The sequence below is a fragment of the Sus scrofa genome, chromosome 16 (assembly GCF_054392235.1).
Source record: "Sus scrofa isolate SSC_HxYL_T2T_F1_AM1 chromosome 16, Sscrofa_HxYL_maternal_Yorkshire_Landrace_v2.0, whole genome shotgun sequence".
Classification (NCBI taxonomy): domain Eukaryota; kingdom Metazoa; phylum Chordata; class Mammalia; order Artiodactyla; family Suidae; genus Sus; species Sus scrofa.
In genome coordinates, this window is record NC_139398.1 from 12407808 (window position 1) to 12421171 (window position 13364).

General features: G+C 47.7%; 1 protein-coding gene across 1 annotated transcript in view; it reads right to left on the minus strand.

Moving 5' to 3' along the window:
- DAP (death associated protein) overlaps positions 1–13364 on the minus strand; it is a 71653-nt gene that overhangs the window by 57876 nt on the left and 413 nt on the right. The window contains exon 2 of the mRNA XM_003134178.6: positions 867–963. Within this exon, the coding sequence (XP_003134226.1) occupies positions 867–963 (97 nt within the window). The remainder of the gene's footprint in view (positions 1–866; positions 964–13364) is intronic.

Sequence of the window (13364 nt, forward strand, 5' to 3'; positions counted from 1 at the left end):
AGGAACTACTCTCTTCCAGAAGCCAGGCCTGCTCTGGACCCCAGACTTGGTTTTAAACTCCTGTTTGACAAGGCAAAACTGAAACGTGCCCTTCAGTCTCCCTGTGTCAACCTGGGGATGTTCCACTCGTGATTCAGGACCATCGGAATGAATACAGAAACACAAGCTGGCTGTTTTCCACGAGTCTGGCAGAGACTCGTGGGGGTGAGTTCTAAGGTGGAAGGTTTAGCGTCCGTTTTCCCTCTACATGGCCAAGCTTGGGGGCTGGGTGGACACTGGGACCGCATGTTTGTATATTATGAGGTGGGAGGGAATGGACTTGAATCGATGTCCTTGGACCAAACTTGACATCAGAACCTCCAAGGTAGGTAAAAACGGAGATGGTGGTGTTGCAGGAGACATGCTATGGGGACCCAGGAAGCTGGGGGCAGAGAGGTCATTTCAGGACACTTGCTCACTCTGTGTGACCTCGACACCATGGCCTCAGTGATTCTAGGTTCGGCTGAGACTGGCAAAGCCCTAATGCTTGTGAACATTCTTTAAATCAATAGTTCTCTGCCCTGATGCACAGAATGCCAGGCTCAGCCCCAAGATTAGACAGACAGGGCATTTCCGAAGGTCTGTGGGTGAAGGCAATACCGAGGCTTCTGCCCAGACTGATGCATCTGCTCAGATTCAGTCAGGGCGGGGGGCACGTCCTAGATGCTGTATCTTTCCCCTCCTGGGAACAGAACCCCCACCTCACTGACCAGGAAAAGAAAAGCACACAGCACAGGGCCCCACACAGCCTAGGGGTTCTCCAAGCACAGAGTGGAGAACAAACGTTAATGTTTAACTGCATCTGAGACCCCCCAGAACTCTCCCACCTGGGGCTTTCCCACTCCTGGTCGTCCTTGTCCTTCTCTTCCTTGGCATCTCCAGAGTGCGGATGTTTCTGCACAATTCGCATCCCACCAGCTTTCACTGAAATGAAGACAGAGCAGCGTATGATCAGTTTGGACACGCACCCACTAGAGGACAGGGCAAAATAGCAGGAAAGTGTCTGGGCACCCCAAGTCATAAGTTGGTCCAGATCACCCAGCAGTAATGGTGATTAACTAGAGGTCAGTGTTGGGGGAGAATCAACATGTATGCACTTAGCACCATCTCTTACTCCACATCCACTTAGAAACGTTCCAAGACCCCTTTGTCTGGTCTCCCTTCAAGTATCTGGTAAGAGCAGCAGCGAAACTGGGGTGTAAACCACGTGGAGACGGTGGCTGCTTGCTTTAGGGTCTGAAACAGCTTCTTGGTGCACAAAAGGTCCACTTAATCCCTGCCTGTGATATTTTCCCAAATGCTTGTGATGCTTCTGATGGGGTGATAGAGCCACAGGTGACAGCAGACAGCGGCTCTGTCCCAGTCAGAGTCCACTCAGGCAGCAACCTTTCCCAAACCGTGCTGTGACACTCCAGGGTTGGCAGAAGTTGATTCAGTTGTTAAAAACAGCCTTTTTGACATGGAGTTCACATACCTTATAATTCAGCCATTAAGATTGTACCATGCAATGGTTTTGAGTGTATTCAGAGTTGCACAGTCCTTTTCAAACATTTTCATCACCCTGAACAGAAACCCATCAATACTCACTCTTCAATCCCCCTTACCCCCAGCTCCTAGCAACCAGTCATCTGGATTTGCCTATTTTGGACGTTTTACATAAATAGAATAATAAATATGCAGTTTTTGGTGACAGGTTTTTTTCTCTTAGTGTAATGTTTCCAGGGCTTAGCCGTGTTGTAGCATGTATTAGTACTTTGTTCCTTTTCAAGGCTGAGTAATACTCTATGGCACCGATGGACCATATTTTATTATCCAGTCATCTGCTGGAAGTCATTTGCATTGTTTCCACTTTTCGGCTGTTGTGACTAATGTAGCTGTGAAGAACCTGTGTATGGACAAGTTTCTTCGTGGACACGTGGACATATACCTTCATTTTTGTGATACCCACGGAGAAGTGGAACAGCTGGGTCACATGATAACCCCATATTTACCCTCTGGAGGGATCCCCAAATGCTTTCCAAAGCCACAGCACTGTTTTCCATGTCATCCAGCGAGGGCTCCAATCTCTCCACCCACTCACCAAAACTTATTATTGTCTATCTTTTTAACTATAGTTATTCTAAGTGGGTGTGAAATGCCACCTTATTATAGTTTGATTTGTATTTTCTTAATGGCTAATATGTTAATACTGTTTTACAAGAGAAAAAAAAAAACAGCAAAATGAGGATTCTGGGCTTGCTCTATTAAGTGTGGGAAATGCTAGCTTGAACAAATTAAAAGAGTTTCCTGAAGACAGATTTTTTTCTGTCCCCAGCATGCTTTATGTGGCATACAAAGCTTGACATCTTTCCCAAGTGTATTTGACCACAGAACTTTCCCCCAGTAATGCTGGTTATCATCCTTCAGGAGTCTAGTGTTCCATGGGATAAGGACTGGAAATGCAGGCCTTCTGTCCAAAGTGCCAGTCCCACATGGCAGTCACCAACACATGCTTTGGGGCCAGTAAGTTCGTGTGTCCTCAGCTATATGGTCTCAGTCTAGTCAGCCACTCAGAGCCTCAATGCTTCATCTCCAGAAAGGGGCTAAAAGCCTCCTCCTAAGATGGAGAAGCTTAAATGAGAGAGCTATTGAATCCTAACCTCCAAAATAAGGCTGTTTGGAGTTAGGGCTCATGAGGGTGGAGCTCCCGTGAATGGGATTAGTGCCCTTATAAAGAGACTCCAAGGAGTTCCCTCACCCTTTCTGCCAGGTGAAGACACAGATCATCTGTGAACCAGGAAGCAAGACATCACCATGCACCAAATCTGCTGGCACCGTGACCTTGAACTTCCAGCCTCCAGAACTATGAGAAATAAGTGTCTGTGGTCTACAAGTCCCCTCCCCCATGCCCCAGTCTGTGGTACTCAGTTATAGCAGCCCAAGCAGGCTAAGACAGAGGTCCTGGGCGGCTTCCTGGCACTTGAGAGAAAGCAGACCCTGTTAATTGAGCTTACTGGCCCAAGGTCACATGCAAGGCTCAAGGTGCTCATCCTCCCTGTTCTGAACAGTCACAGCCTGCTCCAACCATAGTACAGCCAGCTTGTCAGGCCACATTCTCTGGTGTCTCAAATTGTGTTGGGCCCTGCTGAATTAAGAAAGTCCAGGACTGGGAGTTCTCATCATGGTGGAGCAGAAACAAATCCAACTAGGAACCATGAGGTTGCACATTCAATCCCTGGCCTTGCTCAGTGGGTTAGGGATCCAGCATTGCCGTGAGCTGTGGTATTGGTTGCAGATGCAGCTTGGTTCTCTTGTTGCTGTGGCTATGGTGTAGGTCTGTAGCTGTAGCTCTGACTGGACCTCCATATGCCACGGGTGGGGCCCTAAAAAGAAAAAAAAAAAAAAAAAAAAAAAAAAAAAAAAAAAAAAAGTCCAGGACTAATTTCTTTGCGATGCTGAAGAATAGGAATGAGAACATGAAGCACCCTCAGGCTTATACACTTGGGGTTTATTTTCCACTTCCCTGGGAGGATTCAGGAAGCTGGTGAGGGCTGTTGCATGACTGGCCCAGTGGTACCCAGACAGAGGAAGCAAAGCAGAGGGCATGTGAAAAAAGGACCGTGTTTAATGATGGGTCAGTGGATCTGAATTTGGAACTAGGATCTTCCTCCTGCCACCATCACTTCTTTTCAGTGGGGAGGGGATATTCTACTTTGTTAGGAAAGAAATATAACCCTGTCCGGTAATTCTCTCAAAAATCTTCTTTTACCACAATGACTGATTTTTACTCCATTTTATCTATCACTTCTAGAGTTTTTCCCTCTCTCAAACTCTGGTCTTTATTTGATAATGTCTTACTCATTTCTTGTGTTTTCAATTCTTTTACATATTAATCATTTTAGGTGTACTTGTTTAATGGCTGTATACCTGATTATTATCTGAGGTCCTTGGGGAGGGGTGGGGGGGGCTCATCCTGCTGTTTGTTTTTCTCTGCTGCTTCTGGCTCTTGTTTGAGGTGACAGTGGGCCCTGGGCTTGATTTCATAAGGCTTTATCTGTGGGGATCCTCTGGGGTGTGTGGTAGAGGCAGCACCCTCTGGACAGATGCTGTACATGCTCTGTCAAACCAGGAGTAACGCCACCTGGAAATCCTTTCTACATCAGATTCTCAGAACAGGAATGGCCAAACAGTGTAAATTTGAAGTCCTCGCCCATGGAAAGGCAGCCCCGCGTTTACAAACTCTCAAGAGGACTTTGTTCTCCATCTGGAGGCCAGGCTAAAATAGACCAGCCTCCTCACCATCCCACTGTGTTGCTGGACAGTTTCTTTCCTGCATCCTCTCTCTGTGCATTTGCCTTTGGAGCAGCCAGGGTCTTGGGTTAAAGGAGACCTTCAGGGTGGGGCCCTAATCCAACATGACTAGTGTTCTTATAAGAGGAAGAGACCCCAGGTCACTCCCTGCCTCATGTGGGCACAAGGCTCATGAATTCTTTTCAATTTAGTTTCTTCTTCAGGAGTGGTGCCTATGCATTTCCCCCACTTTGGGCTCAGATTAAAGAAAAAATAAGAAGAAAACAAAAATACATTTGCAGGCAGCTTATCAAGATCTCCCGGGTTATGTAGCCTGCCAAATCTTATGAAATGGAGACTGAAATTAAAAGTCTGTAATACATTTAAGATAATTTTTCTACTCACTCTCTTGAAATGTAAGATTACGAATGTTTTTGGCCAAATGTTTTTGGCCAAAGGAGGTTGAAGGAATTGTCCCGCTGAATGTTTCTTATTTTTTTATTTTTACTTTTTATTTTTTGTCTTTTTATGGCTGCACCCGTGGCATATGGAAGTTCCCAGGCTAGGGGTGGAATCAAAGCCTACACCTGAGCTGGCCCACACCCGAGCCACACCCAAGCCACAGCAACATGAGATCCAAGCTGTGTCTTCGACCTATACCATAGCTCATGGCAACACCGGATCTTTCACCTACTGAGAGATGCCAGGGATCGAACCTGCAACCTCATCGTTCCTAGTCAGATTCATTTCTGCTGTGCCACGATGGGAAGTCCTGAATGTCTTTTTAAAATTAATTTTCCTCCTCCATTTATCCCACCCTATCCCATGCCCATTAGAAATTGATTAAAGGTGCTGTTATGGGCTGAACTATGGTCTCCCCAGATTTATTCATTGAAGACCTAATCCCCAAACTTCAGGCAGTGCTGTATTTGGAGACAGGGCCACTAAATAGGTGATTATGTTAAAATGAGGCTGAGGGGTGGGGCCCTAATCTGATAGGACTGGCATCCCTATCAGAGGAGGAAGACAGGGCAGGAAGACACAGGAGGAACACACAGGCAGGTATAGAAAAGACCAAGCGAGGATGCAGTGAGAAGGCAGCCATCCACAAGCCATGGAGAGAGGCCCCAGGAGAAACTACACCTGCCGGCACCTTGATCTTGGACTCCCAGACTCCAATGGAGACATACATTTCTGTTGTTGCAAACTACCCATTCTGTGACATTTTGTTGTAGCAGCCTGAGCAAACTAATACAGATCATTTAAAAATGACCTGAGTCATTTCAACTTGGCTGCACTGACACAAGACCTTAAAACTAGAACTCACAGGTGTGTTCTACAAACTGGCTAAAAGTAAAGAGCTTGTGCAACTCAGTGCAAAAGGAACAGACAATGAATATCAAGGTGACTTTGGAAATAATCAAGTCCAGGGAAGCTTGCAGGGAGCCTGTCCACTCCTCTGAAGTAAGTATGCACGTCAAGACCCAGTCACCTCTCATTCGCACTTCATTTAATTTAGTTTATAAAAACAATTAACTTCATCAATCCCTCACAGTATGTGTGGTGATTAACGCAGCAATAAAAGTGGCAATAATAATAATAACTCACGGCAGAGACAGATTCATTTTCACTTGCACGACTGCCAAAAAATATGACAGCACATATCCATTGTTTTATCATTGTCAGTGGAATTCATCATTTGTAAAAAAATAAAATAAATAAAAAATAAATTAATTAAATAAATAAATACTGAAATAGAGTTATTTCTGCAGAAATCTTTGCAAATATAAGAATTTTTCTGAGAGACATTAGAATAAAAGAACTCAGATTTTTGTGGTGGTGGTTGCTATTCAAATGAGAGCTTCAAATTTAAGAATAACAAGCTTCCTCTTGGCAGGCGTACTAAGTGGAGGTTCAGGTCTTGGAGCCAGATTCCTGGGTTCAAATACCAATAGTGCCTGTGTGTGTGTGCTTCTGGGCAAGTGGCCGGCTCTCTGCCTCAGGGTCCCCTGTCTGTGAAGAAGGTATGGCAATGCCCCTCACCAGGGGCTCTCTGAGGACTAAATGAATGAGCCCCCGTGAAACACCTCCATCAGGGCCCAGTTCCAGCCAATGCTCAATCTTCCACTACTCATATTGAACGGGCTCTGACAACTAGTATCCAGCACTCACAGAGCCCTCAAGGGTTCAAGTCCCTGGTAGTTTACTGCCTCCTCACCTCAGTCTCTCCAGGGCAGAGTAGGGGTGGCAGGGCCTGTGTACTGGGCTGTGGAGGAGTAAGTGACACACTCTGCAAAGAGCCTGCCCATGTGAGGCTCCACTGCCCTGCTCAGCTGACCACCTCCAGGCCTGTCGTTAGTGCCTCACCACCTAAGGAAGCTTCTGGAGAATAGCAGATCCTGGATAGCCCCTCCACCTGGCTGCTCTTCATGTCACCCTGCACCAGGCACTGTTCTAAGCACTGGCTGTGAGCTCCCTCCCTTTACAGCAACCCTGGGATGCAGAACCCCTCCCCGCCCCAGCCCAGGAGGGGCAGCCAGGGGCCCTGGAATCACAGCCAGCAAGTTCTGACCCCGGTAGCCTGCGCCCTTAATCACAGCCCACAGGCCTTTCGTCACTTGAACCTTCCAGGAAACAGAGCATGACTGCACCTCAGAGACACAAGTGACAGCCTGTGGGCAAGTTCAAGGCCAGGAAGAAAGTGCCTTTGATGTAGAAAGCTCTTCAGAGCAGCTTCCTGCCCAAGGGGCCAAGGGGGTGGAGGAAGCAATTGATGACATATCCCCTGGGTCGGCCGGGCCTCTCCTCAGATGTTGGGGTGCCAGCTTGCTCTGGACCCACACTGCACAGCAGGCTGGAAAGCCCCCCAGCTGCAAGCCTGGCAGGGGCACAAGAAGGGTCTGCCCAGACTGTACAAGCGCCCTGAGCCAGGGTGCGGCCTTGCACACCCCCCAGCACTGTCCAGGACTTCTAAGCTGAAGCTTCCTTTGTTCTTGTCCCAGTAGAGAAGAGCCATTGAAATGTGACTCAAAGGAAAGCAAATCCACCTGAAAGAAGAGAGGAAAGGCTCTGAGAATTGTTTGAGTGAGAATAAAAGAAAAGCAGAGCAGAGACACGCAGAGCTGCAGCTTAGGAGTGAACATGGTCATTTCAGGTAAAGCAACGCAGTGGATGGTCAGCAACATGGACAGGGGGCTGGATGGCCCCGGGGATGGGGGACAGTGGGGGGACCAGGACAAAGCAATATGGTCCTGCCTAGCAAAGAGAACGGGCTCCACCAGGAGAGGAGACTCCTCCGCCAGCGAGGAAGCCACCACTCTCATCCAGGAGGGCTGGTGGGCCTGAGGCAGGGGTCCTGTCCAGGGGAAGCGGGAGGATGAGGGGAGAGAGACAGTGAGTTATGGGGACCCCGGGAGCTCCATCCCCCATGGAGGCTTCTGAGTACAAGGAACGCTTCTGCTCAAAGTCCCTGATAGATTCCCGAGGGTTCCCTCTCTGAGAAAGCGCTTAGAGTCACAGACTGCTAGGTGGCAATGAGGAGGAGAGGTTCAAAGGAGATGCGGTTCAGAGGCCTGACCCAAAGCCCTGCAGCCCTGACAGACTTGCAGTCTCTGAACTTCCAGTGCCATGACTCTGCCTCCAGGCTCTCTGAGTCTGCCAAGGCTATAGGGCTGTGACCCTGAGGACAGACTGCATGGTGACCAGACCAGGACGAGGACCCGGCAGGTCAGTGACTGGGCCGAAGCCAAGGAGTACAGGAGGCAGCTGTAGGGGTAAGCCTTGAGTTTAGGGAGGCTGATTTCAGAAAGTCCTGGGGAAAGCAGGATCCCTGCCCAGAGATCCTCCGGAGAACCTGGCACCTGAGGACAGGCAATGAGACAGTGTCCAGCAATCCCAGCTCCAATCCCGGCCTCCTCTGCAGCTCGGTTAGGGCCATTTACCTGGGTTGTGGCCAAACACAGCAAAAAGAGCCGGGTGGGCAGCGTAATGCCCGCCCCCCACCCCCTGCTCAGATGTCCACACCCAAGTCTCCAGAACCTGCGAATGTGCTGAGCTGCATGACAAGGGTGGATTAATATCCAGGATGGGATGAAGGCTACAGGCAGCCTCTGGAAGCAGGATAAAATTGAGAAAACAGATTCTCCCCTAGAACCTCCGGAAGGAACCAGCCCTGCCAACACCTTGATTTTTGCCCAGGGAGACGCATTTTTGGACTTCTCATCTTCAGAAGTTTAAGATAATACAGCTGTGCTATAAATTAAGCGACTCAATTTGTTATGATGTTACAACGGCCTTAGGAAACGAATGCAGTGACACCTGCCCCTTGCAGGCTGCACCGCAAGACCCCACGGCCTGTGCTCTCAGTCCCCTCCACAGAGGTCACGCACTGAGATAGTGGAATCGCTGGGCAGGAGAGGCCTGGGTCTCTGCACTCTTCCTTCCTTCCTTTACTTATTTAAAAAAAGTTTAAATATGCACATGGAAGTTTCTGGGCCAGAGCTGAATCTAAACCACAGCTGCAGCAACACCCGACCCTTTAACCCACTGCGCCAGCTGGGGATCGAGCCTGGCCCTCCGCAGCAACCCATCTCCTGCAGTGGGATTCTTAACCCACTGTGGATGAGCCACAGCAGGAGCCCCTCTGCATTCTTCCTCGTAGGAGGGCCACCAGGGACAGAAATAAACCTCGTGACTTATTCAGCCACTGAGATCTTGGGTTGTCTGTTCCAAGTGAATACAATACAATACAATATAACTGTAACTAAGACGGTGCTTTAGACAACAGTGTGGAGTCCCTGTGCAAAGGAAAGGCCTGCTGAAGCCGGGAAGGGGAGAGACTCACAAAACCAAGTAAGAGTGCAGGGGCATCGTCTGAAATGAAAAGGAATCTCACAGAAGCTGGGAGGAGGTGGCCATCACCCAAAGAACTAGACCGCAGAGGGGACACCTAAAACACATCTCAGCAGTGCTGTGGTCCACCCTGACCGGAAGCTTCAGATAAAAAGTCAGTAACCAAGAGGGCTCTCTTTTTTCTTGGCAGGTTAAGGAGCGCAGGCAGACCTCTCTTCTGTATCTTCAAGTGCTGATCAGTGACTGGGTGGAGGACAGTGGTGATGGGGGGCAGTTTAGCAAACCTGTGACTATGAGGTTAATACAATAAAAACTGAATCCGTCGTGCCCTTCTAGCAATAGAGTGGCCTCAGTAATACGAAAATTCTCGAGAGAAATAATTCAGGGAGAGGTATCATCCCCAACCCTTTAAATGCATTGATAGAAGAGCGAAGTGCATTATTTTGAAATTGCTAGAGAAGACCAAAGTGGTCTCTTTCCCATTTTACTTTAATAGATTTGTGTTCCTATTTCCACGTGACCCAGTTCGTAAAGTCTATGCACTGAAGAGAACCATACGACAGATTGGCAACGCTCAAAGCCATAGCATATTAGATTTATGAGATCTTTACTGACATGGTTTTGGCTCCCTTGGGAAGTGGAGGGAAGTGGGGCCAGCACAATGTCTTTAACAAAGAGATGCTATGCCCACTGCCACCACAGATTTACAAGACTGGCACAGTGAGTAACAGTGAGACTTGTCACCATTTCCCTCCTTCCGCCTAGATGGCCAGCACTGGATGAAACAGAACCTCACTCTGCTAATCTGTATTTGCAAGAACTCCCATAAAACAAGCAGTCTTGCCCCATTTCTCTGCAGATATTCTGGCCCCAAGAGCAGTGGTGAGGTCTCAAATCATTAAGACTTGGTCCCTTTTACAGAGGACCTGGCGGCCACTGCACCTCCAGGATACCCTGCTGTGCCAGCCATGGGGGAGAGAACTTTGCATTTATTTGCACAGCCCTTGACTTTGTTCTTCAGAAGCCCCATTAAATTCACACCTGGTGGGGGGTGGGGGGGGGGAGCTGGAGAGTAATGTAGCCCCCAATCCAGAAGGGTGGCCAAGGTGCCAAGAAGCCAGGCAGGGTCCCACAGGTTGGCCCCTGTCAAGTCACTGGCCCTGGGGAGTCAGCAACACTCTAAATAACTTGGCTGGTTTCAAAAGATGGTATTGTCCTCTTTACCACAACTGTAAGGGGACTGCTGGTTGAATTAGCTAATTAGTACCAAGCTCTGAGAACCCTCCCAGTGAGGGGGATGGTGGAGTATGCCACTCTAAAACACACTTCTTTGGCCTAAGTATTATTTTGAGCTGATTAAGAAAAAGCACCCAAGGAAAAGCTGAATACCGAGAAGTCCCCTTTGTTTCGGGATACCCATATTTATAAGGGAAATCTCCACGTTTAAGTGTATCTCTCTGTACCTGGAAGAGAAGGATGACTAAATCATAAGAGAATCTTACCCCCACACAATCACCTTACTCCAGTTTACCATGACTTAACTGGTAGCCTCCCATAACTGGCACCCTCCCATAACTGGCTGCCTCCTCTGGTGGCATCTTTCATCTTTAGCTGAAGATGGTATTTAAGGTGGTGGCTGGGGAGTTACTCATTTTTCCTGAGTCTCTCCCATGCACACAGAAGGTATATATGTTATTCAACTGCTGTTTGTTTTTCTCTTGTTAATCTCTCTTTTATCACAGGGGAGTCTCAGCCAGTCTAGAAGGGTAAAGGGGAAATTCTTGTGCCTCCCCTATACCCTGCATGCTGTAACACTTAGAAAACATTAGTTACCATTTCTACGATGATGATGCTATCTAAGAGTCCCACCTGCGCCATGAGTTTTTGCTGGGGACAGCTCAGAGGTGGAGGGAAGCTGCGGGACCCACGTGCCATGGAGAAGAGAGGTTCTGGAGAAACTTGAGCTGTGGATTGAGTATTCTCTGCTGGGCACTGTGCATCAGCAGGACCCAGCCCCGGAAGCAAGGAGCAAAGAGGTAGACAGGTGGAGGTGAGTACCATAAGGGAAGGGGATGGATGTTCTTAGGAAGCAAAGGAGAGCATCTGGTTCAGACAGCAGGAATGAGAAAACACAAAAGAACATGAAGAGAGACAGGGAGAATTTTATTGTTCTTGATTGCAGATTTCAGCACAAGTTCTTATTATCTAACTTATGCACTTTATGAAAGCATTCCCAAAGTTTTAAGGCCTTTATTTTAATTTATGAATGGGGCTCTTGGCTACTCGTGATGATTATGCTTTATTATAGTGGTTGTCTTTTCTTTCTTTCTTTCTTTTTTCCTTCCTTTTTTCCTTCTTTCTTTAAACACCTACTCTGCAGAACTGTCTGCTCTCTGGTCAGGCTAGAGTAAACAAGACTGCCCAGAGTGCAAAAAAAGGCTTCTGTACAGGGGCCTCTGTACCACAGGGGAAAACATATCTGAGGGTGTTGACTCAGAGGCAAAATACTGCAACCTACAAAAAGTCTCTTTCTTACCTGCACCCTGCGTCAGGATGCCAGGTCCTTCCTTTAACTCTAGCCGAGTGTGACCGGCCTTGGGAAATGTAGAAAGACAGTGACAGCTTCTAAATCAGCTTCTGCTGGACTGGGGACCCAAAGGCTTAAAGAACCTGCCTCGAAGTCACTTGAGTTTGTGGGTGGGATTAACTGCCCTCAGGATCCAATCCTAATGGTGACAGCAACAGCACAAAGACAGCCCTGCCCCACTCCTTTGCCGGAAAAGATCGTCTGGCCCAAACCTCCCATTTCAAGGATTAGGAAAACTGAGCCCTAGAGAAGCGACCAGCCTCAAAACTTAGAACCCAAGTTCCCTGCTACCCTGTCACAAATAACAGTGGTTCCTCTCTCCCTGGGAATAAATGAGATGTTTAATTTGTAATTCACACAGCCTAGTTGTGTACAATTCAAAGAAAATCAGAGCCCTTTATGAAATTTCTCCCAGGGAGTTAATACATACAGTTTATACCTCTGATCTTAAAAATCTCCATATGGCTGTCTCTACATGCAATTTAATTACTGCTTCTTTGTTTTGGTGTCAGTTCAACACATACAGCTAATGTCACTCACCACCCTGGGACAAGGCCTCCAAGGGCAGATGGCTGCCACATGGTCCACGACCACAAGTGTAAATGAAGGGCTGGCCATGGACCCGCAGCAGTAGGAATTAAAGGTCAGAGTTATTGCTAATGGAAATGACTCTGAAGTTCTTTTTTCATCCTAAACTAACGTGACACAGAGGTCCCCAAGGTCTATTTTCCATTACAGTGGAACGATTCCCTAAAATTCCTAGCCTCTCACACATCAGTTAGCCATTTTTCTTTCCTACTGCCCGTCAGTCTTGCTGTTGAGAGCTTATTTCACCACTGAAAAGTATCACCTACTCTGAAATGCGACAGCTCTAAGGTATTGCTATATTCACCACCATTGAGGCAGAGAATTAGTGGCCTATAGTGTGTGTGTGTTGTGGGGGGGATGGCAGGTGGAACTTAGGGGAATCTTTCCTCTAATCAAGATGGCACAAATGTTCCACAAAAAGCAGCCATGTTTGGCTAAGGCTTCTGTGACCAGCAGTCTGAGTTGGTAACTCCAATGAACGTGTGCAATGAACACCCTAAAAATCCCACACATTGAAGTGACTGGGACTCTGGGACCCGGTCACCTTTGATTCCTTCCCAGCGCCCTTCCATATGGAGACATCATCACTCCAAAGGAGAGAAATGGCAATCGCCCAGTAAGGGTAGATTCGAAACAGCAAACAGGAACTCTGCTCAGAAAGGGGGGGGGACAGTAAGAACATAAAGGTGGCTTAAGAGTCCCATATGCTAAGAAAGATGACTCTTGCCTGCATTTAACTTCCTTGGCTCAGAAGTTCAGGATGTGCTAAAGCAAAAAACAAAAAAACCAAAACCACTTTTGAGGAAGAGCAGCATAAGAAAGAAACGGGGCGGGGGAGGGGGGAGGGGAGTCATACTGGTTGATTAACTATAAAAATGATTTCCGTTCCTTTGGTTCTTTAGTCAGTAAAAAAAGCTGTCAGCCTACAATCACTCATCACCATGACGCTAAAAACATTGCTTTTTAATAGTTTCAGCTACTTGTTTTCTAAAAACATCTGTACATTCTAAGTAAGTAGCCACCGCCGAAA